General features: G+C 35.9%; 1 protein-coding gene across 2 annotated transcripts in view; it reads right to left on the bottom strand.

Annotated features, from left to right (window-relative positions):
- Positions 1 to 23,945, bottom strand: part of NAV3 (neuron navigator 3) — a 273,197-nt gene that overhangs the window by 156,249 nt on the left and 93,003 nt on the right. For both annotated transcript variants that reach the window (XM_009646282.2, XM_009646283.2), the window contains exons 4-5: positions 6,988 to 7,060; positions 2,969 to 3,146 (exon numbers count right to left, since the gene is read on the bottom strand). In XM_009646282.2, the coding sequence (XP_009644577.1) occupies positions 2,969 to 3,146; positions 6,988 to 7,060 (251 nt within the window). The remainder of the gene's footprint in view (positions 1 to 2,968; positions 3,147 to 6,987; positions 7,061 to 23,945) is intronic.

The following is a 23,945-nucleotide window of genomic DNA, read 5'->3' as shown; positions in this document are numbered from 1 at the left end:
AAATGGCTCATTTTATCACCACTACTTTAGAAAAAAAGTAAAATTAGCCTGGTATTGATAGTAGTTAGATTATCTGTTGAGTTAATTTCACACGGAAAAGGAGAAGAATGTGACTTTATTACACACCTTAGATTTTATCACTTTTCAATACTCTTTGTCCAATAGAAGAGGAAGGTTTAAGTATCTGCATGAAACTATTTTTGGCAAAAAATACCTAAAGGTCTCAAGTGTCCCATGGAGCAACCATATGCCTTCCTTAGGAACTTCTAAATCATGAACTCCTGCCCTGTAAATCGGACAGTCATGTTGGTTCCTTATGTAATTAATGCTGTTTGGAAAACATTTTGAATTATTTTCCAATATTTGTTCTGATGGGAAAAAGAATTAATTAAATTAAATTAAATGACTGCTATGAAAAGAAGGGTTGCTAAGTCCACCACAGAGAGTTCATATTAATGTACACTTGTATAAATCCATCTATTTGTGGAAAACCTGTTTTTCAAATGTAGTATTTTTTCTTAGAAGGGGACATCTTATTATAAGTTAATTTCCTAATATTACTTCAAAACAATGACAAATGAAAAAGCCAATTAGTATTTTAAAAATTCTATATTTCTGTTTGTTTGTAAGTTGTGGAGCTCCTTGTTTTGCTAGCAGCTCAGAATACTAGACATATTTGTAGCAGAAGGTAGAAATCTTTCATACAGAAGAAAGGGGAAGTAGGGACCTTTCTTTATCCTTAAAGGCTTTGCTGGAAAATATATGGATAGAAATAATCATATTCTCTCAGGCAGTACACAAGTTTATGGTGACAAACATTGAACTCTGTATATGTGAAAGCAAACAGAAAAATTCTTGCTTGCAGTTTACAGATAGGAATTACGAAAGATGGTATCAATCTTAGTGTAATAATTTTCTACACAGAAGCATTTTGCAGCTGAAACATAGCTATGAATAGAAATTTAATCAAAGACTGAAATGATTTTAAACTCCTGGCATTAAAGTAGAAAGTCTAAAGCACACTGATGGAAGTAAAAATTTTGTTAAATCAGCCTTAGATGTCACTTTACGAAGTGACATCTTGCCGGGGTTCTGGTCATGGAAAGATTGCCTTTCCTCCTAATGAAGTATATTTAAATATAGCAAAGTAGAAGAGGAGAAAAGGGCACTGAAGGAACTCGAGACCTTGAGGAATCATAACAAAAAGAAAGCTTTAAAAAACCTTCATCCCCTCGTTGTCTACCATTCCTGAGCAGACAACAGACTAGTGTGCAATTGCTGTCTTCCGAATAGTGAACAACTGCTTTGCTCCAAGCTTTTTTTGGACAAACGGAATTCCTTGCAACAGTGGTGATGTATAAAAGAACATGGTAACTTTTTTTTTTTGTTTTTAACAAATTCATCATGGGCAAATTAGAAAAGCAGGAAGTGTTTCAGTTCTTTTACTATATTCTAAACAAAAAACAACAACCAAAGGTATTTACACAAAGCTGGCTAAGCCCTTAATTCCACTGATTAAAGCAGTGAACACTTGTAGACCTACATTCAAAATGCCTTCCTTATCATAGGAAAAACAATTAATTTCTGAATAACAAGATGTTATTGCCTCTTATTCAGTATTAAATATCTTTCAGAAATCAGAAAATCAGCTTCAGAAATGTTGAGAGAGGTCAGATTCTTCTAGGATCACACCGAAATTCCCTAGATTGCGTATTAATAGTAAACTTTACAGAGAAAGCATTCGAAGACATTAATTTTCAGTAGCAGAGGAAAAAAAAATGCATTTCACATTGTAATTCCCAAGGCAAATACAAGTCTATCTTAATTTTCGTATCAAATGAGGTAACTAAAATGCCATCAGCAGCATTTTCTTATAAAGATTTTTTTTGCAGCATTCAAGACAAATATTTCTATTAGGCTGAAGTGTGAAAAGTTTTCTCAACTGAAGAAGAAATATGTTTATTATAAACATGAAAGTGTAATTTAGATATGAATGGAATCAAGAACCAAAATTTCATTATCATTGTCTAATATTTCTAATATATCTAGATCATTAACTTATAACATTCTATGCATACAACTATTTGGTAAGTATGCAAAAAAATTTAAACAAGAAAATAATAAATCAAACAAGTATTAAACCCAACACAGCAATATATAAAGTCCATTAAACTACACTTTCCATAGTCCTACATGTGAATCGCTCTTTTTTAAGTTCCTCAATAAAGTATGTGTTGCTAAGACTCCTTTCATTTAACTTGATATTCGTGTTTAAAACTGATTTTTTTTTTATGGCCAGTAAGCAACTACCTTCTCAAAAAATGTTTTAAGCTTCAGTCTGAAAGCAATGTAATTCAGCAATTAAGGATTCTGCTGAGTGTTTTGCTTTCCTAAAAATTAACCATAAACTGACCACTTAAAAGAAACTAGATTAACGCCATTTCTTCTCCCTTTCAAAAACATTCAAATAGAATTAGGCACTCAAAAACAGAAGGCGTGGGGATGAAAATTTTATAACAAATGAAAGTATTTATCATGCCTTTTCCCCATGTATTTTTCTAAACATTTTAAATCGTTCATTTAGAAGTGGAACTGGGTATGTGAGGAAAACATGAAAACAACCAGCAGACTAACCTCAGGGGGTGCTAACAGTCTCTCAATGTGTAAAGGACAGTATAATCAATAATAAAGTGAAAGAATGCTTAAAAATTAATTGAAATTTTAACTAAATTTAATTGGGAATGTTCTCTGTTCTCACTCTAGCTTTACTCCCAAGAAATTCAAGCTCAATACCAAACAAAAACTTAAGATATTGTCTTATTACATCCACTGCAAAAACAGCTAAATAAAAGAAAAAAACAGTCTTTTTAATTCTTAAACTGGCTTAATTATTTTCACAAAACTGTGTCATTTTTGAGCAGACAAATAAAAAGATTTTACACCTGAGAAAATTAACTTTCTAACCTACCTCGACTGCATATCTTGATGTGGTTTGGACTGGCTGATTTCAGCTGGAGGTGAAGGGACTTGCTGTTGTAGCTCCACCAAAGACTGGTAGTACTGTTGCTGATGATGTTGCTGCTGTTTGTACCGAGACAAACTGAAAAACAGCCCTAAAATGGCTTTCAAATTTCCATTCCTTATTTCTATTTAAAAAAAGAGAAAAAGAAGTGAAAACACTGTGGTTTTAGACCTCAGTTTTGTAACAGTTTTATACTAAAACATCTCTGTACATACCTACAGCTATACATGTTTATGCCTTATATCTCTTCATTTATTTCTAACATCAGGGACATGTTAGGTATCACTGATACTTTACTGTTTGTTATAATCTTTGCAAATAAAATTTGCAATAAATACGTATCTCCATAATGTCCTCATGATGAGTCATATGTGCATGGTCATAAAGAAAAGTACAACAATCTTAAATATTATACATAATCTGAAATGAATACTCCTGCCTCAATACAGTACAAATATTCTTAGTAAGCAGAGGGGTATTCAGAAAAAAATGAATTCTTTCTGGGCTTACGTACCCATCCCTTCTACTTCATGGCTTTAAATTACTCTTTTTGCTTTGGGGGGAAATTCTGTGCACACTGGGAGTAAACAGTGACTTCTAGGAAAATCGGAAAGAGGAGGTGGTAACAGTCTTGTAAATGAGCTCATAGCCATTCACAAGAATTTGCAAAGAACATGAGAGATGGAGATCAATGGAAAATACCTATTAGAAAAGGTGACTGTAAGGTTCGTGATTACATTTTTGCACTTGAATTTCTAGCTTTCTATTTTACACTGCTATTACTGATTAATGAAGACTTCAGAACGACAGCTTTCACATGAGGCTAAACTAGCTACCCGTATGAAATTCTGGTGAGCCACAGTAGCATCCTCATGTCTCCCATTCCTCTCTTAGTCTTTCCCCAGCCTAAGATGAAGGTTTTAAAAGGATAATGCTATTTTTTTGCTCATAAACTATCTCAGTGTCAAAAAAAGAAGCTTCAGGAGGCTTTAAGGAAATTATCTGCAGCATTTGTCTGTTCATAACCTCATTAATAATTTTCTTTGGCATTGAACTTCTTGTGAAAGATTTTCATTAGGCCTATAGCCTTGTAACCTAACATAAAATATTGCAATCTTTCTGCCTTCCCTGCAAATCTAAATACTGAGCTGTATGTGCTACACAACCTTTCTCAGATAATTTCTAAAGCAGAATTTATAAACAATGACTGTCATATTCATGTCCTTTAAATCTTAGTAATTTTCTTTTAATAAGATTAGGTGAAATGTTAGTAGATACACTAACAGGCCAGTAAACACTGGAGCCCTTATGCTCTCAACCTGTTCTTCAAAAGCAAACACAATCCTGGACACTGGAATATACTTTGCAAATTGGAACTTTGTTCTCAGTTTCCATACTTTCTCATCTTCCCTATGAAGATGCTGCGGCATCTTTAATTCCCATGAGACTGCCAGAGATACACAGAACCTTCTCAGCATTAGAAAGCTTTTTATGCAACAATGACTTTTGCAGTCACATTAGTTTCAATGAAAATCATTATCAAGGAACACAGAAAATTTATATTTAAAATTATCTTCCCCCCGCACCCCCCGACAAAGCCACATAACTACCAATCTTTAAGCTGCTCTGATTCTAAAAGATTTTCTGTATGTGATACTGGTTTATTTATTCTTATGATTTTGCATCACTTAATGCTCAGAAAAAAACCCCTTTGTTAAATCTCATTTATCTCTCTTTATCTTAAAATTTTGCTCTTTTAATGTTAAACTATATTGTTTACTACTTCTAAAGAAGGATGGTATCAGTTTTGACCTTCTTTTTCTTTCCTTACTTCTAAATGAGTTAAAGTTGGAAGATTTCCCTTAAACAGGAAAAATCCAGAAACTGCTAATATGTACTAAACATTGGCAGAGAGGAGGAGAGGAGTGTTTTTCTTTGTAATAACTGGGTTGTTATTTATCAATTGGGTTCTCCAGTGGAGATTCTGCAGTGAAGATTTGAAAATTACTTTTGTTCTAGACCTCCTTGCTCAAGTGTCAAAATGAGGTGAGAAACTGGCTGTGAAGTCTTCAACCTTGTTAAGCTCGTGGTTTACTGTTCCAAAAACATTCTGGTCATTAATAAATAACCCAGTAGCAACAAGACATATTTACCAAAGCCTATTACAAGAAACAGACTTCTTGGTTTCTAAACTTAATTGATTTTAAACATAAATGTGCTGACAAAACTCTATGAAGGTAACTTGACAATTTCATGATAAAAAAAAAAAAAAGTCTGTTTTTCTCAATTTCTTCTCCTGAAGAGAAATTGTAATATTCAGGCTTGTACATGCTAAAAATAGTATATTTAAGGGAATCACACTTCTGTGACATTTTAAAGTATGGAATATTTCAAAGATATAGTGGATTTACTCCAGATTCATGAAGAACTGCAAAACAGCAAAACTAGTTTTAATTTTACTTCAGAACTCAAGGTCTGCCTTATTAAAATTCATTTTTAAAGATTAATGAAAGTTTTCAAAAATAGTCCTTGCATTTAACACTATGTAGTATTATTACTTTTAGTAGTATTTGAGCTTAATACTGCACAGTTGAAGCTTATATCCTACCAAAAATTATTTTCCAAAGCAAAATAAAGATATGAATAAAGGAGTGTAGTACAGAATACACTCAGATTTTGATGTAATGAAGTACAGAAAAAAGTCTCACACACGGTGTCATGGCATTAAACAACAAAGATTATACTCATTAAATAAATCCATGCTATTCACACATGTGATTGTTGTTTCATATGCAAGTAAAAAAAGGTTGCACTAAAAAATTGAAGTTCTAAACAGCTATGAGATGAACGGTAACATGTAATGTTCAGTGTTCTCATGCATCAACACATCTACAATATATAAAAAGGTTCTTTTAAATATGCTGAGGAGCTTTCCATATGTAGACAATCAAAGTGAGTAGACAGTACACATTATGCCTGCATTACACTCCTGCTAAGGTTCTAGAAAGGGGGAAATGGTGAAAGACAATAATTCTGAGTTAATTTTAAAATAAAAGAGTGGCTAATATTCAAATTTTTTCCTCTGGCCATCTTTTAAAATTCATCTGAAATCACCATCTCTGAAAAAGATGTTTTTTCTTCTAGATTTGAGTTGTGCTACAAAGCAAATAAAAATACAGGGTTGTGTCTTGATAATACCTATTGCCTTCAGCTTCCATGGAAGTCAGAGGGGTTTTGGAGGTGCACAGCACCTTGCAGAACTGCCTAATTTGTTGTAGGAGAAACACTTGTGTACATTTTATTAATGTACAAGATAAAGTATCCACCTGAATTAATTTTACACCAATAAGGCAAATATTACATACTAATTAAGACAACTGATATTTTAGTGGGTTTGATTTAATATATTAACTTAGTTGTAGCCACATGAGGCAATCACTTGAGGTGACTAATACAGCAAAAAGGGCTATAGTATAAGCAGCAAGACTATTCACTCTTTCGCTTCATACATGACACCAAAAGAATATGATAATTTTCAGACTCATCCTGATAGCAGTACTACCAATAATAAATTTGCTTAAACAAATAGTCTTCCCTAAGTTTACTTAACTGAGCAAGGTTTTTATATTCATTTTTGTTGTTTGGAATCCCTTATATAAACAAGTTTAAAAGTAAGCTTGGGAAACTCTGTACCTATCTAATGTTGTGGAGATAACATGAAAAGATTAATACTATTGACAAAAATATTATTTTAAAACATTGTCTCAAGCTTCATAAACATACTGAATTTCTTGGTTCAATTTCAAGGGAAAATTAAAAGGAAATTCTCTCACTCATCACTAATCTATATTTGCATGCAGTTCAAGGCAGCTGGAGTTTGGTATTTAGGTATAAATAATTTGTATTAAGAAAATTAGTTTTCAGAAAAAATCCTATTATTTGTTCTGATGATTTGTTTCTCTTACCTTCTGCAGAAAGACCTTGGACATTTACGCCTCTGGCTGCCAGAAAGCTAAGGCAGACATCAACATTCTCAATCTGCAATATGAACAGAAATAACAAGCAGCATAAGACTATTTGACAAAATGTAGAAATGCAGGGGAAAAAAAAAAAGAAACAGCCCAGGAATGAATACTTTACATTCATCGCATACTACAGCTCTTTACCAAAGTTTAACAAGAATGATTACTTACTGCTAATTGGGGAATTGATATAAAGCTTTCATTGTCTGCTTTGGTGCTTAAAAACAATTCATAAATGCCCAATCCAGAATGGCATGCTGGCAAACCAGCAACCCACCTACTTAACATAAAACTGGATTTTATATGCTACAAACAAGCAGCAATGAAAGCATCTATAGAGGAATAGACACTGATCTGGATATGTGGGTGACTGAGTTAACAAAAAAATTTAAGAAAAACCTCCAACAAATGTGTTAGCAAAGCTATTTCCCTGTGATGATGTACAAATCTGTGAAAATTATGTCACAGCAGTGGTTTATTCTCTATTTTTTTCCTTCAAATCTTACCCTATAAATGTCAATTTATTTAATGTTTATGCTTCTCTAAAGAGTGCTTGCTTAGGGGAAGACACGGTGCTGACTTCTTGGTGGTTTAGAAGAAATTTACAGTTGCTACAGAGAACTTTAGATAAGAGAACATGTAGCCTAAACGTAGATCAGTAAAAGGATAAAACTTCTTTTAAAATGAGTAATCACAGCACTAATTTCACTCCTTTCATTTGTCTATTTCTAATAGATTAGGGAGCCAGAATGTTCCAAAAGGTTCTCTTGAGTCACCATCCCCAGCTGGTTCCCCTACCCCTCCCAGGATCTATGGAGCAAGTACTCAGATATAAATGTATAATATTTTCACTAACAACTTTGTCTATAAATATGCTGCTATGAAAACAGAAAAATTATGTATAGATAGGTGTCCTGTGTCAAATGCCTCTAACAGACTTGATTTTAAAATATATTTTTTAGGTTGATGGATTTTTTCAAGACAATTAGGACCACAAAAATAAAACAAAGTATTTAACGATATATTTTAAATACCTATTTTCATTGGAGAACATTAAAAAAAGAAAGGAATATTCAACACTAGAAACATAAGCCTGCAGTAGATCAAGTCCATACAGTTAATTTTATTTGAATGTTTACATATTTTACAATACCTCATATCAATAGTTTTCAACCGTCAAAACATGAGGTGTAAATTCATTCCTTGCATAAAAGCTACTCAATCCTTGGCAGTATCTTTTCTCACCTAGGAGAAGGGCTTTTTGTTATTGCCATCTTTCTATGACTGCAGTTCTGCCATTATTCTCAAAAATGGTATTAGCTGAAATGAATATAGATATTATTTTTACTACTGACCCTAGAAGTATATATTATGAGCTTGCACAGACTCTCTTGATCCACCAGTAGTATTTATAAACTTATAAATACCTGCAAATTTTTTAGATATGTGCTTTTTAAGGAAAATAAACTCCAAAGCATTAGTAAACACATCTTTAAAAAATTCTTTTCAAGCACTTGTTTTCAAGGACATACTACCATAAGGGATGAGAAATGATCTCTCTACTAAATCAATTAAAAAAACTCCAAAACCAGAAACAACTCTGCAGCTAAGACTAACTAAAATTATTCCAAAACTGGGGTTTTCCATAAAGCTTTCATAAATCAGTTTGGCCTGTGTCACCAACAGGCATAGCTGTGAATAAGTAATAACCATCGTAAAATCAATGGGGTTACTCCAACTCTGGCCCAGCACAGTAATTGCAGAAACTCAGGCTGTAACTGTCATTTTCTTAAATGTTTATGTAGTCTTACACCATGATGAAAACCACAAATAAACCAGGACATTTCATAAGGTGTAGAGATGTGACACAGGTAAGTCACTTCCTAGAATCATAGAATCATTTGGTTGGAAAAGACCTTTAAGATCATCGAGTCCAGCCGTACCTGTCCACCACTAAACCATGGCCCTAAGCACCTCATCTACCCGTCTTTTAAATACCTCCAGGGATGGGGACTCGACCACATCCCTGGGTAGCGCGTTCCAGTGCCTGATAACCCTTTCAGTGGAGAATTTTTTCTTAATATATAATCAAAACTCCCCCTGGCGCAATTTGAGGCCATTTCTTCTTGTCCTATCACTTGTTACCTGGGAGAAGAGGCTGACCTCCTGTCAGGCAGTTGTAGAGGGCGATAAGGTCTCCCCTCAGCCTCCTCTTCTCCAGGCTAAACAACCCTGGTTCCCTCAGCCACTCCTCATCAGACTTGTGCTCCAGGCCCCTCACCAGCTTTGCTGCCCTTCTCTGGACACGCTCCAGTACCTCCTGTCCTTCTTGTAGTGAGGGGCCCCAAACTGAGCACAGTATTTGAGGTTCTTCCTCACCTCCTCTTCCTCCCAGGTGTGAGGGCCTGCCGCTGCCGCCTCCGCTGGGCTTCAGTAATTCTCTGAGCACACCGGGAGCTAGCTCCACACAGAAAACTTGCCCAGCAAAAAAGGTAAAAGTATTTTAGTCACTCTGGTTTCCTGTGCAGTCAGATGAACACAGGAGTCAGCAGAGAGTAGGGCGCGTCCTAGCCTGAGTAAGGCATGGTTTGGGAGAGGAAAGGGGAGGTGGAAAGGAGGGACAGGCAGCTGGTGCCACTCCTAGTGGCAATGGCAAGGCACTGGGCTGGCTCAGCCCTGACCTCCAACTACACCCCTGCATCAGTCATGAAAATAATGCACACCATGAGAATATTCCTATTCAACCTTTAAACAATGTCAACTACATAAGAAAACTATTTGAATGGAAATTTTCCTGTCCTGAAGAAATTAAAAGAAATGAAGATTTCTTTGGATATTAGCTGTATAATTGAGTGTCTCTTTAAATTTCCGAATCAACCATAATGCAGAATCAGCTACTTCAAAGATGGGAAATTTTTCTCTACAACTGCATGTGCCCTCTGCAGTAGTTCAGAAGACCATAGCTATAAACAAAACCTAATTTATTAGGGAACATTTGAAACCTAATGTGCTGTGAAAACATGTCAATATCTATCTGCAATGCTGAATATTTAGCAAATAGTAAGCCTAATACATAAACCTTAACATACATATGAAAAATATCCTATTGAAATGGCACCTGGTTACATGCCTACTTCTACAGCGTGTGTGTTTGAAGTCACATCTCTTAAACTCTCAGACAAAACTAGTCATTACCATTAACACCAATGACTCAATATATTGCAGAACTACAAAGCAAATTCTGTTTTGCTTCCCAGTTCACCAAGAGAACTGGAATAGAAGCTCTAGGTCCAAAGTCATCCCTCTTGGTGGTGGGGTATGAAGCAATAGCAGTGGCCAACTTTCAGACAATAGACTGTGGTTGCACTGTTAGCCTTATAATAAAGTCTTGTTTTGACTTGCGAATTGAGCAAGTTTGGTGTGGCAACTCACAGCCACATAACTCACTGAAAATGTCAGAAAATAACTCTTACAGTCAGTTTTCTGATAGTAACTGCAGTTACTATACAACTCCGAGGAACTGTTCGGAGATTCAATGAGACATGCACAAATACATTCTTGGGTTATTTTCACTTTCTTTCCTCTCCAGTCTAGAAAATATTAGCCTTAAAGTTGTTCCATTTTGAAGCTTTCAGTGTGTCTCTAAACATTGCTTTAATTATCTTCTTCTTGCCTTGGCAAACCACAGTTATTCTTTGAACTCAAACCCTAGCAGCCCCAAACACTTTTTATTCAAACTTACTAACAGATGAGAGTAATTTTGCAATTACAAAAGTTCTAAGAGATTTCAAGCAGCTTCCACTCCTCAATACTGTTTCAATCAAGAGTGGTATGAATCCCTGAAGTCCATGTTTATTTAAGTAGTTAGTGGTGGGGTTATTATACACTGGGGTAAACTCTTCCTAGAGCTGACATTGTATATGTAGAACTCTACCTGCTTATGTATCAAGGGCTGAAGATTTTGCAGTGTAGCAACATAAACAGCAGACAAATTTTGTATCTTACATATGCCCATGATTTTGTAGTAAATTTTGCTTGTAGAAAGTACCAGTTTATAGCAGACCTGACGTTCAGCATTATCACAAATAGTATTATCAGCACTACAAAGTGTTGTAGCAGAATATGTACTTCATTACAGTACAGAATTCAGGATAGAAGACTGACTTCAAATCTTACATATCAAGATACAGAAAAGTGCCTCAAATTTGCAAATTTGTTTGTACAGGTAGATGTTGCCGAGATCAGACTGTTGCTCAACAGCTCTTCATCACTGTCAATCCCCCAGATTTTTTGTTCCAAGGCACTTATTTTATATTAGAGGTTCAAAAGAGTGGAAGAAGTGCAGTATGTTGAATTGCTCTATCATAATAAAAATCTTAAAAATCTATAAATGGAATAAAGAATTAATGATACAATAAACCTTCATTGCCATGTAGATTTGTCCACTTAGCAATTCAATTAGCCATGTTGAAAGTCAACTACTCAATACTACATGAGATTGTTTTTCAGAGATAACAAAAAACTCTCTTTGATAATATAATGACTTATCAAAACTCAAGAATAATATGTCCAATTCTGAAATGTAGCTCCAGCATCATTGGTGCAAATAAACTCAGCTAAGAGGATGATAATTTAGGAATTAAGATTTGTGGGCGTTGTCAGGTAGATAACACCATTTGGTGCTTTTTAAATTAAGCCTACTGAGTTATGCTTACAGTATATTAATCTTCTCTCATAAATCAAATCCTTTTAATATTGTTCTTACACACAGCATTATGAAAAAGGCACCTGCAATACTTACGCCATAAATATTAGTGAACCCAAGATATTTCTACACTCACTTTTTAAGGCGTTATAGTCCAAACAATGATGTACAAATAAGCAGCAATATCACAACTCTGATACTATTAATACATTACGTGGCATACAAAGAAGATACATTGAAAATCTGCTGTAACATTACATTGCGTAGTTGTGGGTAATCTGCTTTTGACTGGAAGCTATTTGAAATTTTACTGACAGAAATAAATCATTAAACCAGACTGTGGGACTTGTATGTAGATAAACAGTAGTACTTAATACCCAGCAGTTAGCAGACTTACAGGAAGAGATCATTTGTGGGTTTGTACTCACCAGTGACTCAACATATAGAATACGTCTATTTATTATAATTAGTTTTGTTATTACCAAGATTAGCTTTCATCTCTTTTGTCTGGCAGACACCACTTTCTTCACTTCCAAACATAAATTTAATTGTGGGATGCTCAGAAGACAAGTAATGATGACTAATACAGCATTATGTTTTTCTATATATGTAAGAAGCTCTGAAAAATATCTTGGTTTGACTAACTCCCTCTTGTTAAGTTTATGACAATATAGTTTACAAGAACATATAGACACATATACAAGTTAGTTGTTATTTGTCTACTTCGAGCTGGATTCCTCCCACTGAAGAATGGGACACATTTATAAATATGACACCTTATTCTTACAGAATGTTTCTATACATACATGCTCCTAAAATACTCTTAATTATTTTGGCAGCAAAAGTAAACCAGTAATTTCTGTTAGCACTTCATTCAGCACTATCTTCCATTGCTCTGTGTGTTTTGACATTCTGATTCATGACCCAAAGCCCCAGATAAAATTTAGCAAAGGATTTGCTCTGTAGAAGTTTTCTAATGTTGCTGACAGCTGGTTAGGGACACACATGGAAACAGTCTGCCACAGAAACACAGAAAGTCGCATATATGCACACCTTCCAGAGCACAGAAACCCCATAAAACTCTTCAATATTTGTTGCTTTTTTGAATACAACATTAAATAGTACTCCTCTGAGATTAGTATTATGACATGAGATATTCTGTGTCACAGTAACTGTATTTCAAACACAGTTTACCAGCAAGATTTCCTCCTAAATTTCCCCAGAGTATTAACCTGATTTGAGAGAACTGTATTTCATTCTTTCTTTCCCATGGATATTCATCACTAATAAAATTTGTGGAGGTCAATAGATTTAAATGAATGCAGAATTAGAAAATAATTTATTGTTATTAGACAGCTCATTCTCATTCAAGTTCTGTAGCAATAGTAGAATCAAAATCAAATGAAAATACAATTTGACCCTTACAGGTAGCATCCTGGACTCTAAATATTCACAATACACATGCTGCATAAAATGTATAAAATGAAAACTGGAAGAGCGATACTGTTTGTGTGTCTGACGTTCACATGAACTGAGCATGGAAGAAGACACACTAGCTTTTGAGTTCTGGCTACTTTCTTAGTAGTAGGTGAAGTTCCAGTGATTGAGTATTAACTGCAGGTTCTAAAAAGAACAGAGATTCCAGCAAGCAACTGAGATCCCTTCATGTGTGGATAAAAGCATTTTTGGTGCCCATGTTGGAGCTGGTGAGAAAATGAAAGTGTCCATGGTAGACTTAGTTATATAGAATACTCTGGAAGAAACTGGAAAATATTTCAAGGTGGCCATGGCCTAAACTCCAATCTTCCCTTGCATAATAGAGAACAATATGACAAGTGGTCATGAACACTCTCACAGACACCAGTTTAAAACTCACACACACACATGCACACTAACTAAAAGGTCTATTTTTTGGCCAAATTTACAGTCTTGCACAACCTGCTACACCTAAAACTGTCCTCAGAGACTGAGAAGGACAAGTTTATTTCACTTTCTGTTCATAACTGACTCATCCATTGCACACATTGTGACTTGTTGACAACTGACTTGTGGTGTGGGAAACACCCAGATTTTTGGTTTGCCTTGTAACTTTGTTCCTTATGGGTTTTCTTCCCAGCTGGTTTCACTAGTTTGTACTCCTGTTTTGCCTCTTCTTAAAGCATAGGGATAGAAAGCTACAAGACAGACATATAAAGAGAATATGCTTGCAGTTCTATACTGACACATGCTTTCATCCTCACTTTTATCACTAAGATTATTTAACAAAGCCAGACTTCATAAACCAGTCAGGTGGACATTCGGCTTTTTTTGCCATGTACAGAATAGGCACAGGTCCAATACTTCCTTCACCAGAAAATAAAAATCAAGCAGCTCAAGAATTTTCTCCATTTCCAGCAAGTGATAACTTGTTGGCAAGCTTGCGTTGTAGATATCTATATGTACTATGACTTTGTCAGTCTGTGTATTGGGCCCAAATGACCATTTCTGATAGCCAGCTTACATGGAGAAGGTTCAACTTAAGTCAGAAGCATCTTATCAGATTAGAACTGGCATACCAAAATGGATTACCCAGTCCAATGTCTTTCTCCCCCTGCCTATCCATTCTCCAAATGCCACACATTGAACACTGTTTGGGAGTCTAGGTAATTCTTAAATGATCACTGAAACAGTATTCAATAATGAGAATCCCCTGTTGTTCTTCACTTGAAAACAGATGTTTGGCACATCTGAAGTTCTGCTCACATCTTTAGAAAAATTTGCAGAGGGTAATACAATTAAAATATAAAAAAATCCCTAATGCCCTTATAATTGTACATATTCTGTGAGACAGAATGTATCTAAGCAATTATGATTTATTTTTATAACATATTTTAATTATTTGTAAAAGTACTGATCGGTAACCTCAATCATTATAAGAAGCACCTTCTATGCCATGTGCTCTGTTCACTTTAGCATTGTTGTTGATTTACCTGTTTTCCGTGAAAAGCTGTCACAAAATTTTACTTACAGAATTGTTGTAGCATTTTCACTACATGTATTGCTGTATGTTATCCCCAGTAGCTGATTCCTACACATTCCAAAAGGGAGGATCCTGCTGCAGAAAACACTTTTTTCTCAACTTTATCTCTACTATAGCTAGAACAAAAGAGTTGGGTTAAAGACTTTCAAAGGCAACAATGCGAAATAAATTCCTATGGGATCATTTTACAAGTATTCTAGTTGAACTGTAATAAGCAGACTGGTTTCTTTTTATATTGCACAGGTTAAACTAGTTTAACAGATCTGAAAGCAAGCCATTTGCTTTCTTGTCTCTTGCATATTTAAAGCTGGGTATGCTTATTAACATATCTATGTGTTTATTAAATTAATACTAATAGATTTTTAGTATCGAGCAAGAATGTCTGAAGGTCTTATATTTCCATCAAGATTGCCTGTGAAGAAGCTGTATGTAGTATTTTTATGTAATAAAAAATATTTTTTACTACTACTTCTACTCAATAAGGACACACTGAAGAGCAGAGAATTCATCCAGATTCTTCCAAATCCCGAAGTAAATGCAATGGAAAGAAATGTGGGCCAGAACGATGCAAAATTTATAGTGACCCAACTGAGGAACATCTTTAGTTTCAAATCTGCAGTCTCTATGCAAGATCCTGGTATGGTAGGCTGCATGTTGCACTGTTCCCTTGACCAAAGACTGTTAAGACTGGGTAAAATTTGCCAGGAATTCTCAGTTCACCTTGTAGAAATGGGGGAAATCTGAAGAAAGGGAAAATCGGGAGATAAACAAGCTCTCCAGTGAAACTTTCAAAGGCACAAAGAAGAGCAGAGACTTAAAAATCACATTGTTTATGTCCTGATAATTTATTTCCCCCAAGCTCCTAACATGACAGCTTATTGCAATAATTTTTGTAACTATACTAGAAGTCAATGTCAAGTTTCCGTGGGTGGTGTAAATTTGAAAACCCACCCAGATAAAACAGGTGTTAGCAGTCCTGCTGGGAGATATTAAGTGCATTCTGCTGACTTGCTGTTGCACGTGGCTTGTTACCTCACCCAGATGCAAGGCACATTCCATATTTCAGTGGAAATTATAATGCATTTCAGGGTGTTAAGCAGAATACACTGACACGCACACATATTCGGCTTAACTTTTTTCTAACTAACTCCTTATTACTTGCAATAAAATAATTTAAGGAGCATTTAATGAAAATAACTATCAGTGAACTATGTAACATCAGTCCAAAAAACTGTTCCAAACTGAGCATTGACTTTGCAGTAAGAGACCATATATGCAAATTAAAAACTGATTTACTGGAGGCATTTGGGGAGAATTTTACCTTAGAGGATAATAACTACTGGTATGTAGAAGGCCTCCCAGGCAAAAATTTTTAGGAAATGATGCTGGAGTTATTTAATTATTAGTTATTTTTTGAGGAAAGGATGATGGTGTTATTTAAAACTGAAATACCTTCCACTTCCTTTTCCAACAGATATTAAGGAACACGTACATCAAATTCTTCCAGCACACACTCCAAACACGAAATATGACCAGTAAACCCAGAAATGTGAAAACAAATTAACTTCTCAAATACCTGGAGAATTCAACAGACATATGTACTGACCTGCTGATAAAAGAATGAATGAGGTCACTGTTGAGGTCAGAATATGAGCTGGATTGTGTATTGTTTTTAAGAAAATGCTACAGTGGACTCCTTTTGACACGTATTGTTGTTCTTGTCAGGAATATGAAAGCGACAACTAGTATTGCAGGTTTTTCACCTAGCCCCAACTCGGTGCTTGGAAAGCTTGGGGTGAGTGGGAGATAATCTCTGTAATGTCAAATACAATTTGGGTGGTCTTTGTACACATCAGCAAGTTAATGAAATGAACAATTCTGTTATTCTAAATAAAAGCATTAATCCTAATCATAATTTTTAGATGGCCAAACTGATTATTATGAACATCTGCTGGTCATTTTCATATAAAACCCAAAAAAGCTCTATCCACAAACACCCCCAATAACACATAAGAGAAGAATGCATAATTTTACTCTGTTCATCTATATAATGGTGTGATCTTGCTTCTCTTGTCTTCTTTTCTTACCTACTCTTCCTTCTGTGTCTTGTCTGCATTTGCTCTACCCATTTCTATACAGTAGCCTCTACAGCAGACATCGTAAAGTACAAAATACAACGATGGTACATTCTGAAGTGCTTTTGTGCTGCTATAATAGAGATTGTGAGAAGGAAGTGTTGGATTTTTGATTGGAATATAGGGCTGGATTTGGTCCTGAATAGACTCCTCGATTTGGAGTCCTGTATCTTGCATTAATTTCTTAGAAAGCTAAAATACAACCCCACAGTAGCATGGATCAAAAGAAAAGACCAGGCAAAAGTTCTCTTCCAGAGTCTCAAAGTAAATCCCTACTTCAGTGCTCTCATCTCTGCAGGCCTGTGGCCACCACCACTGTGAAAGAGCCCTACACATGCACTAAGAACACAAAATTGAAGATAAATACTACCCTGGGAGGACTTTTTTAAGGCAATGATAAAAGGAACTCTGTTTAAACACAGTGTTCTTTAAAGCAATGCATCACTTTAGTGAGCCTGTCTACAATCTTGTTTTTAGTTATGCAACGCTTCTGAGTCAGCAGGGTACCAGTGTCTAAATGTTTATGGAATTTGGCAACTTCCGAAAGTTGGAGGGCAATGTGAAAATGCACGCTTCTTTAAGACAGAGGAGTTTCTCTCCATTAGGTCAAAAGAGAGCCTACAACAGAGTGTTCATTTACTAGGTTTAATTAAACCTTTGAAAGCATTCCAGTTCTTTCCTTCACCACTGTTTAGTACATAGCAACTTCATTTAGCTCATCAGAAAAAGCAGCTTTTAGCAGTAAGGGCAATTACAACCAGTGACAGGATGAATCCTTTAAAAGATAAGTAAACAGGTAAATTATGGGGCATTTCACTGCATCTCTTGAACTTTGCAAATGGAATCCATCCAGAAGCACTTTATGCTTTCTGAACCCTCCTTCTTGACTACACCAGAAGTCATAATGCTACAGCTTGTGCAGGAGAGACACTAACAATTTGCTCCTATCCTTCTGGCCTTTTGATTTTATAAACATTCTCATAGGTTTTTCATTAGATTTATTTTACATATTACCCTGGAAAATATTTATAGAACATTGAGCTCATCAGAAGAAAAGTGATAAAAAATACTTGTTAATAGTAACTTCTAAAAGAACAGCCCAGAGATTTCTGTAGGTCTAAAGTTATGTGGCTGGTCCTTTGGAACTTTGGAAGTCCTGCAGGAGAGACCGTAACTAAGTTGCTGGTTTTCCTTTATGTTTAGTCTTCATTTTACTGATTCAAATTGACCTAAGCCCTAAAGAAAAAGACTTAAAAGAAACAAAATCGACGATGAATTGATGTCACAGGTATTAAAACTATTCAAATTAAACCAGACATCTTTAAAAAGCCAGAGGGATAATGGGAAAGACTCCAATTCAGCCTTTCACTTTTGCTAGTGTACCCAAGCATTGTAGTTTATACCATGTTTAGCATAATATAAAAAAAAAAAAGTTAGGTCATGCTGTATATGTTTTCATACCGTGCTTATAAACAGCCTTCACAGTTACCTATCTCTTTGCTCTATGCTCATAACCATGGGAAGCATTTTCCACATTTTCACAAGATCTTGTGTCTAGATTCTCAGTCAAGGAAAATAAAAGCACCTGGAACCACAGAAGGGAATGGGATATCTGCTCTTAAGTTCAACAGGGCCAGGATTTTTTCTTGAATTCTTAGCCAAATCTTATAATAGAAACATCAGAAGTGCTCGAGCCTATAAAATGAGGCCTGAACAAGCACTTATTGCTTGTTATCGCTTCACTTCCAGTTGTAGACAATGAAGTGTGAAGTGTAAGAGGAAGGAGTTTTAAATAGTTCCCCAAGTGTTTTCAAGTTCCAAAATACAGCCAGTATTACTTGAAAAATAAGCATTGACTGGGCTTCAGAGGGGGCACATATCTTCCATTACATTGATTTATACAATGTAACAATATAAATCTTTCAAAACTGTTTATGCTAAGAAATCCAAAAAGAAGTCGTATCTATACAAGAATTGTGAAGACACCCTTGCACGTATGTTTACTGTGGACTGTTGCTGCTGATCTGTCTATGAACTAAGTGAGAGCTTTTACAGAAAAAAAGTGCCCTATTTTAAAGTTATTATTGGGAGGAATTACTGAGTAAATCTGTGAGTGACAGGCAAAACAGCCCACTAGACTGGGATGCTGGTTAGCTGGTTATGCTATGTGCATCTAGAATACACAGAACTGTAGCTATCTAACTGCATGAACTACTACTCATTTCACATGCAAATAGGTCTCAGCTCTCAAGTGTGGAAACCCTGGGACAAAGAAAATTCTTGTGGTATTTCTTCCCTAGAGGGAAATATCATCGGTATGCTGCCATTGTAATTCCAAAGAAAATCTGAAGAATCAAGAGGTATGAATAATTCAAACAAGGTTCCAATTAGCTGACAATACAAGCCTAAACGAAGCATATTCTAATTATTACAGAATTAAAGGCTGCCAAAAGCTACAAGCTAAAATACAAAAATATTTCTATTTCAGAAAGACTGTTGAGATTCAACTTCTTGGACTTTAGAGTTTTGATGCTGGTCAGGATGCCACCTGAAAGAATTGCTAAGAACTGCATATGTAAACAAATGGTTTAAGTTGATATAAACTCTTCGAAAAGCAAAAATTATTTGTGATCAGTTTGTGAGATTGAATACAACCAAGTCCTAACGAAAAAAAATGTATCTTGGACTAACTCTGAAACTGAACCCTGCCCAGACTAATTCATATCCAGACACTGGGCCAACATAAAATAAGTTCAACTTAAAATAAGTATAGCTCTGATTTATGTCATATGATCATCTGTTGATCATATGGTCAGCAGACTCCTCAGACTAGGAGTGTTTTAAATAATTCCTGCACATCAGAAAGCTGCCAAATAGATTACTGTATTTATACTACTTATTTCTGCTGAAACAAAAATGGTTGTACTGTATTCTAATGATTTGTGTATGATGTTTCAGGTCACAGTAGATTTAAACAGACAAGTTACATAAAAAAAACCGTAAGAAGATTGTGTTAATATTTTAATTAACCTGATCAAGAGCCTTTATATGAGAAAGGATTAGTTAATGCTGTTGAAATAAGCAGCCTTTGTGATAACGTGCCTGTTCTACTGCTAGCTTAAGCCAATTTACCTTTGTGTACCTTAATACTATTGCCTATAATGGGGTCACCAGCTGTAGTAGAATTTATATTTAGAGTTAACATCAGTATGTAAATCCAGTTCAGTGTCACCAAAATCTTCAGTAACACAATTTCAGCTGCCCAGTGATACCCCATGACATTCCAGATTGGTCAGATCTGTGGGGTCCTGACAGCAGGGCCAAGGCAGCAGAGCAGTAATCGCAGTCAATGAAAAAACATGACTGCTCTGCAACTGGTTCCATGACTGTGTACATGATGATAGTAGACAGAAGATTTTTTCCGGAGAAATCCAGCATGCTCCCTTTTGACTTTTCATGGAATAAGTGGTCACCACAACAGTAGTGCATAAACAAATATTGAAGGAGCAGGCAAAGTACCTTCTAATCCCCCAAATACAGTAACTGTAGACATTGGGGAAAGAGAAGGAGAACGGACCAAAAAAAATTGCCAGGATCATTTGTCCTTCCTGAGTCACCTCTCGCATTGCCATTCCCAGAGAGGGAATATTGACCTGGAGGACCACTGCTCTGATGCAGCAGTGCATGGTCATTCACGTGTGCCAGCAATAGGGCACTGGGGAGAGGCTGTAGGTAGAAGGGATTTTAAACAGGGTTCAAAGAGGAGTTTATTCTTTGGGTATAATTACTGCCAAATAAAAGAACAAGGTTAGATGGGATAGTGTGCATAAAAGTCAAGAAACTCCAGAATGGTGAGTCTGTAAAAGATACTGTAAAATCCAGCAGATTTGGCATTCTCTCCAGGAAACAGGCTAGCATTAGCTGCAGCAGATGTAGGCAGCTCCTGTTCCAGCAAAGATCAAGGGCAGAGTAAGAAAATACATCTGGACTGATCATAGTAATTTCAGTATGCACCTACTTTCTGTTCTTTCCCTTCATTTTTTAACATTGTAATTGTATTATATTCTGGAAGTAATGAAATATTGCTGAAAAAGCTTTATTTGGCATCATTTTTTTAGTATTTTACTCTCCATCAGGAGAGCAGGAAGAAGTTGTCAAGTCTTTTTTAATGAGCTTAACAATTACAAATGCAGAAGGACAGAGTGGTTTTTGTTACCACATTAGTTTGTAATTAACACTCTACATCTTTGGGACATTCTGTGCTACTTTATTACCCTACTCTCTTGCAGCCTCTTTGCTATAGGGCCAAGCTTTGAAATACTGGGTATGTATGGCTGCTAAAAGATGATTCAGTGGAAAGCACTGTCACCTAGGCATAATGCACCACACAATACCTCCAAAAGCTTGACATTTTGTTGGATGGTGTTTATTTTAGTCTTAAGAACATGTGAGCTAATCTTACAAGCAGTGTGTCTTCCTCCCTCCCTTCTGCAGTCAAATTCGCAATGTGAACCCTGTTCCACCCTAAGATTACATCCCTTTCCCTTTCCTTTTCCATTGAGTACAATGGAAGCCACAACTTACTGCTTTCTGGCACCCTCTGCTGCTTTACACATTACACCACAGACAGTATTTTATGGACAGTTGCACAGTTTCTGTATCTCCATTAAAACACCTTCCCAGTAGTTGGATTTCCCAGCCCAACCAAATGAAAGATGCTAATATTCATACTTACTCTGTGCCCTCATTTATTGTTTGCAGGCCTTGATGCTTAAATCTCAAAATTATGTTCAGTAACTGCTGTCTAAACTTAATCTGGAATCACCCTAAGGAGCAGAGATAGTAGCTGTAGTAACTCTGTAGAAGAGTGGCCACCTCAGACTCTCACAGATGTCCAGAAAATACAACGGTGCATCAAAGCTCCCAGAATTTCAAAGCTCCCACAAACCTTCACTCACAAATGAGAGGCAGGGAGAGTGGCTTAAATGACTTTCGAAGTCAATAAAATCACTGGGGGTTCATCAGAAGGACACAAAGTACTCCACATGGATGCGTGTCCATGTATATGTGCACCACACACGAAAACACATGCGCGCATTGTTTCTTGAGAGGCCTGCATGTTACTGAAACTGCAGAATTTGCCAATGTCAAGGTAGGTTGTGACAGATCATCTTAAGAGGAAGGATGAATGAGAGACCTTGGGACTCTGCTTCGGTGTTAAGAAATGCTCTTTTGTGAAAAGTCCACCTCTGAGAAAATTCAAGACTTCGCAGATGTGGAATAACCTTCCTAACTAACATACAGCACACGAAATTATAAGATAATCTAAGCAGAATTACTGTAAAGGGAGTGGTTAGAAAATCTTTAAATAGAAGAAAGTCCTCTACTATAACCATAACAGAACTGGCATGTTGCCACATTTCCAAAATAATCAGACATTTGATAAAAATCTAGAAAGCTGACAAAATCTCAAAATTACCAAAAAGCCTTGTTTGGATATACTGTAAAATAAAACCACTTCAGAGACATTGTTTATTTTCTTGTAAAGCTTAAAAATGCATTTTTGCTGTTCAGCTAAACATCACGCACTTTCTTCTCTATTTTTAAATACAGTAAACATTCTAGACATTCCTAGTATTTATAACATACGGTCCCTATAGAAGATGATAAAAATACACCATCATGAAGCACACATATTTACTGTAATCCTGCTGCAGCTATCCTGGGAAAAATGTATTAATGACTATAACCAACAGGTGCTTTCTAAAACGCATGTCATAGTCAATTTGTGTATATGTATTTTAACTGCATATTTGTGTTAAAACTTTTCAGTGCATTTCTATTAATGGAGGTTTCAAGGCCATTTATTCATCCGTCATCTCTTTGTCTAAGCATCTGTATCACAAATATATATTTGATCAATTCCAAAACTTCAGGGAATGTTCACATGTCATTTTTTTTTTATGGGGGGGAAGAACCACCAGAAAATTGAAGAGGGTAGAAAGTTAAATACAGATGGGGGGAAATGGGGAGACTGTCAACTGCCTAACTTCAAACAATAAATACTTCAGAGTGTGTGTCACCCACTAGTCTTCGTGCATAAAGTACTTCAGTATTTCATCTCTGCATATACAAATACAGTTGAACCGAATGAGTTTCTGATCGAATGACATTCCTGACAAACACAGTTGAGGGATGTGGAGAAGAGATGGGTGAGATGGGCATGCCTCAGAGGTATATTCCAGATATAGATTAAAGGGAGGGAGATTTCAAGGAACTGCAAGGGAGAAAAAGGAAAGTTTTGAAGGGACATAGTTGATTTAAGGAACAGAAAGATCTTTTTGTGTTCATTTTTTTCAGCAGGCTTGGTCTACAGAAGCAAGATGTGCATAACCATAATCCTATACCTAACCAAGCAAACTCATCACTGCCCTAACTTCTCAGTAGATTTTGCAGAGACTGATATAATCACAGTATAGGTACTTCTTATGACATGATTATTTCACTAACATCTAGATGAGTTATTCTCATGTGATCCCACGCATTAATAGGACAAGGAATTTGTAAGCCTAAACAAAAAGGCTAATAACTGCATGTGATTTACATTTAATGAATAATGCACTTCTTCCAGCCTAGTAAAGTAATACCGAGGATGTGTTCCTGTGGCATTTTCTTTTATGACTTCAGACAGTCAAATGCGAGTGACTCAGGGGAATATGCATCTCACTGCCTGATGCAAGTGAGTAACTCTGAGCTGTTCTGTGAAGAGGGATTGTCACAAATCCTGTGGTTCTTTTAATGCCCTCAGATCTTCTCTGGATGTCGAGAGAACTACTTGTTTCAGTACAGAATAAAGAGGTCTAACAAAAAGCCAAACCAGAATCAAATCATATCAAAAAAATGATGATTTGGTTGCCTTCTCCTCCCCTTCCTTTCCATGCATGTAACATCCTTAGGCAGGATGGATGAAGTTTCCTATCCTTTATGAGCTACAAGATCTAACACTTGCAACAGTTCTCCCATCCTTTCCTTAACTTCCTCT

The sequence above is a fragment of the Egretta garzetta genome, unplaced genomic scaffold (genome assembly GCF_000687185.1).
Source record: "Egretta garzetta isolate BGI_Z169 unplaced genomic scaffold, ASM68718v1 scaffold68, whole genome shotgun sequence".
Taxonomy (NCBI): domain Eukaryota; kingdom Metazoa; phylum Chordata; class Aves; order Pelecaniformes; family Ardeidae; genus Egretta; species Egretta garzetta.
Note: the sequence above shows the minus strand (reverse complement) of the source record. Positions and strands in the feature narration are given on the sequence as shown.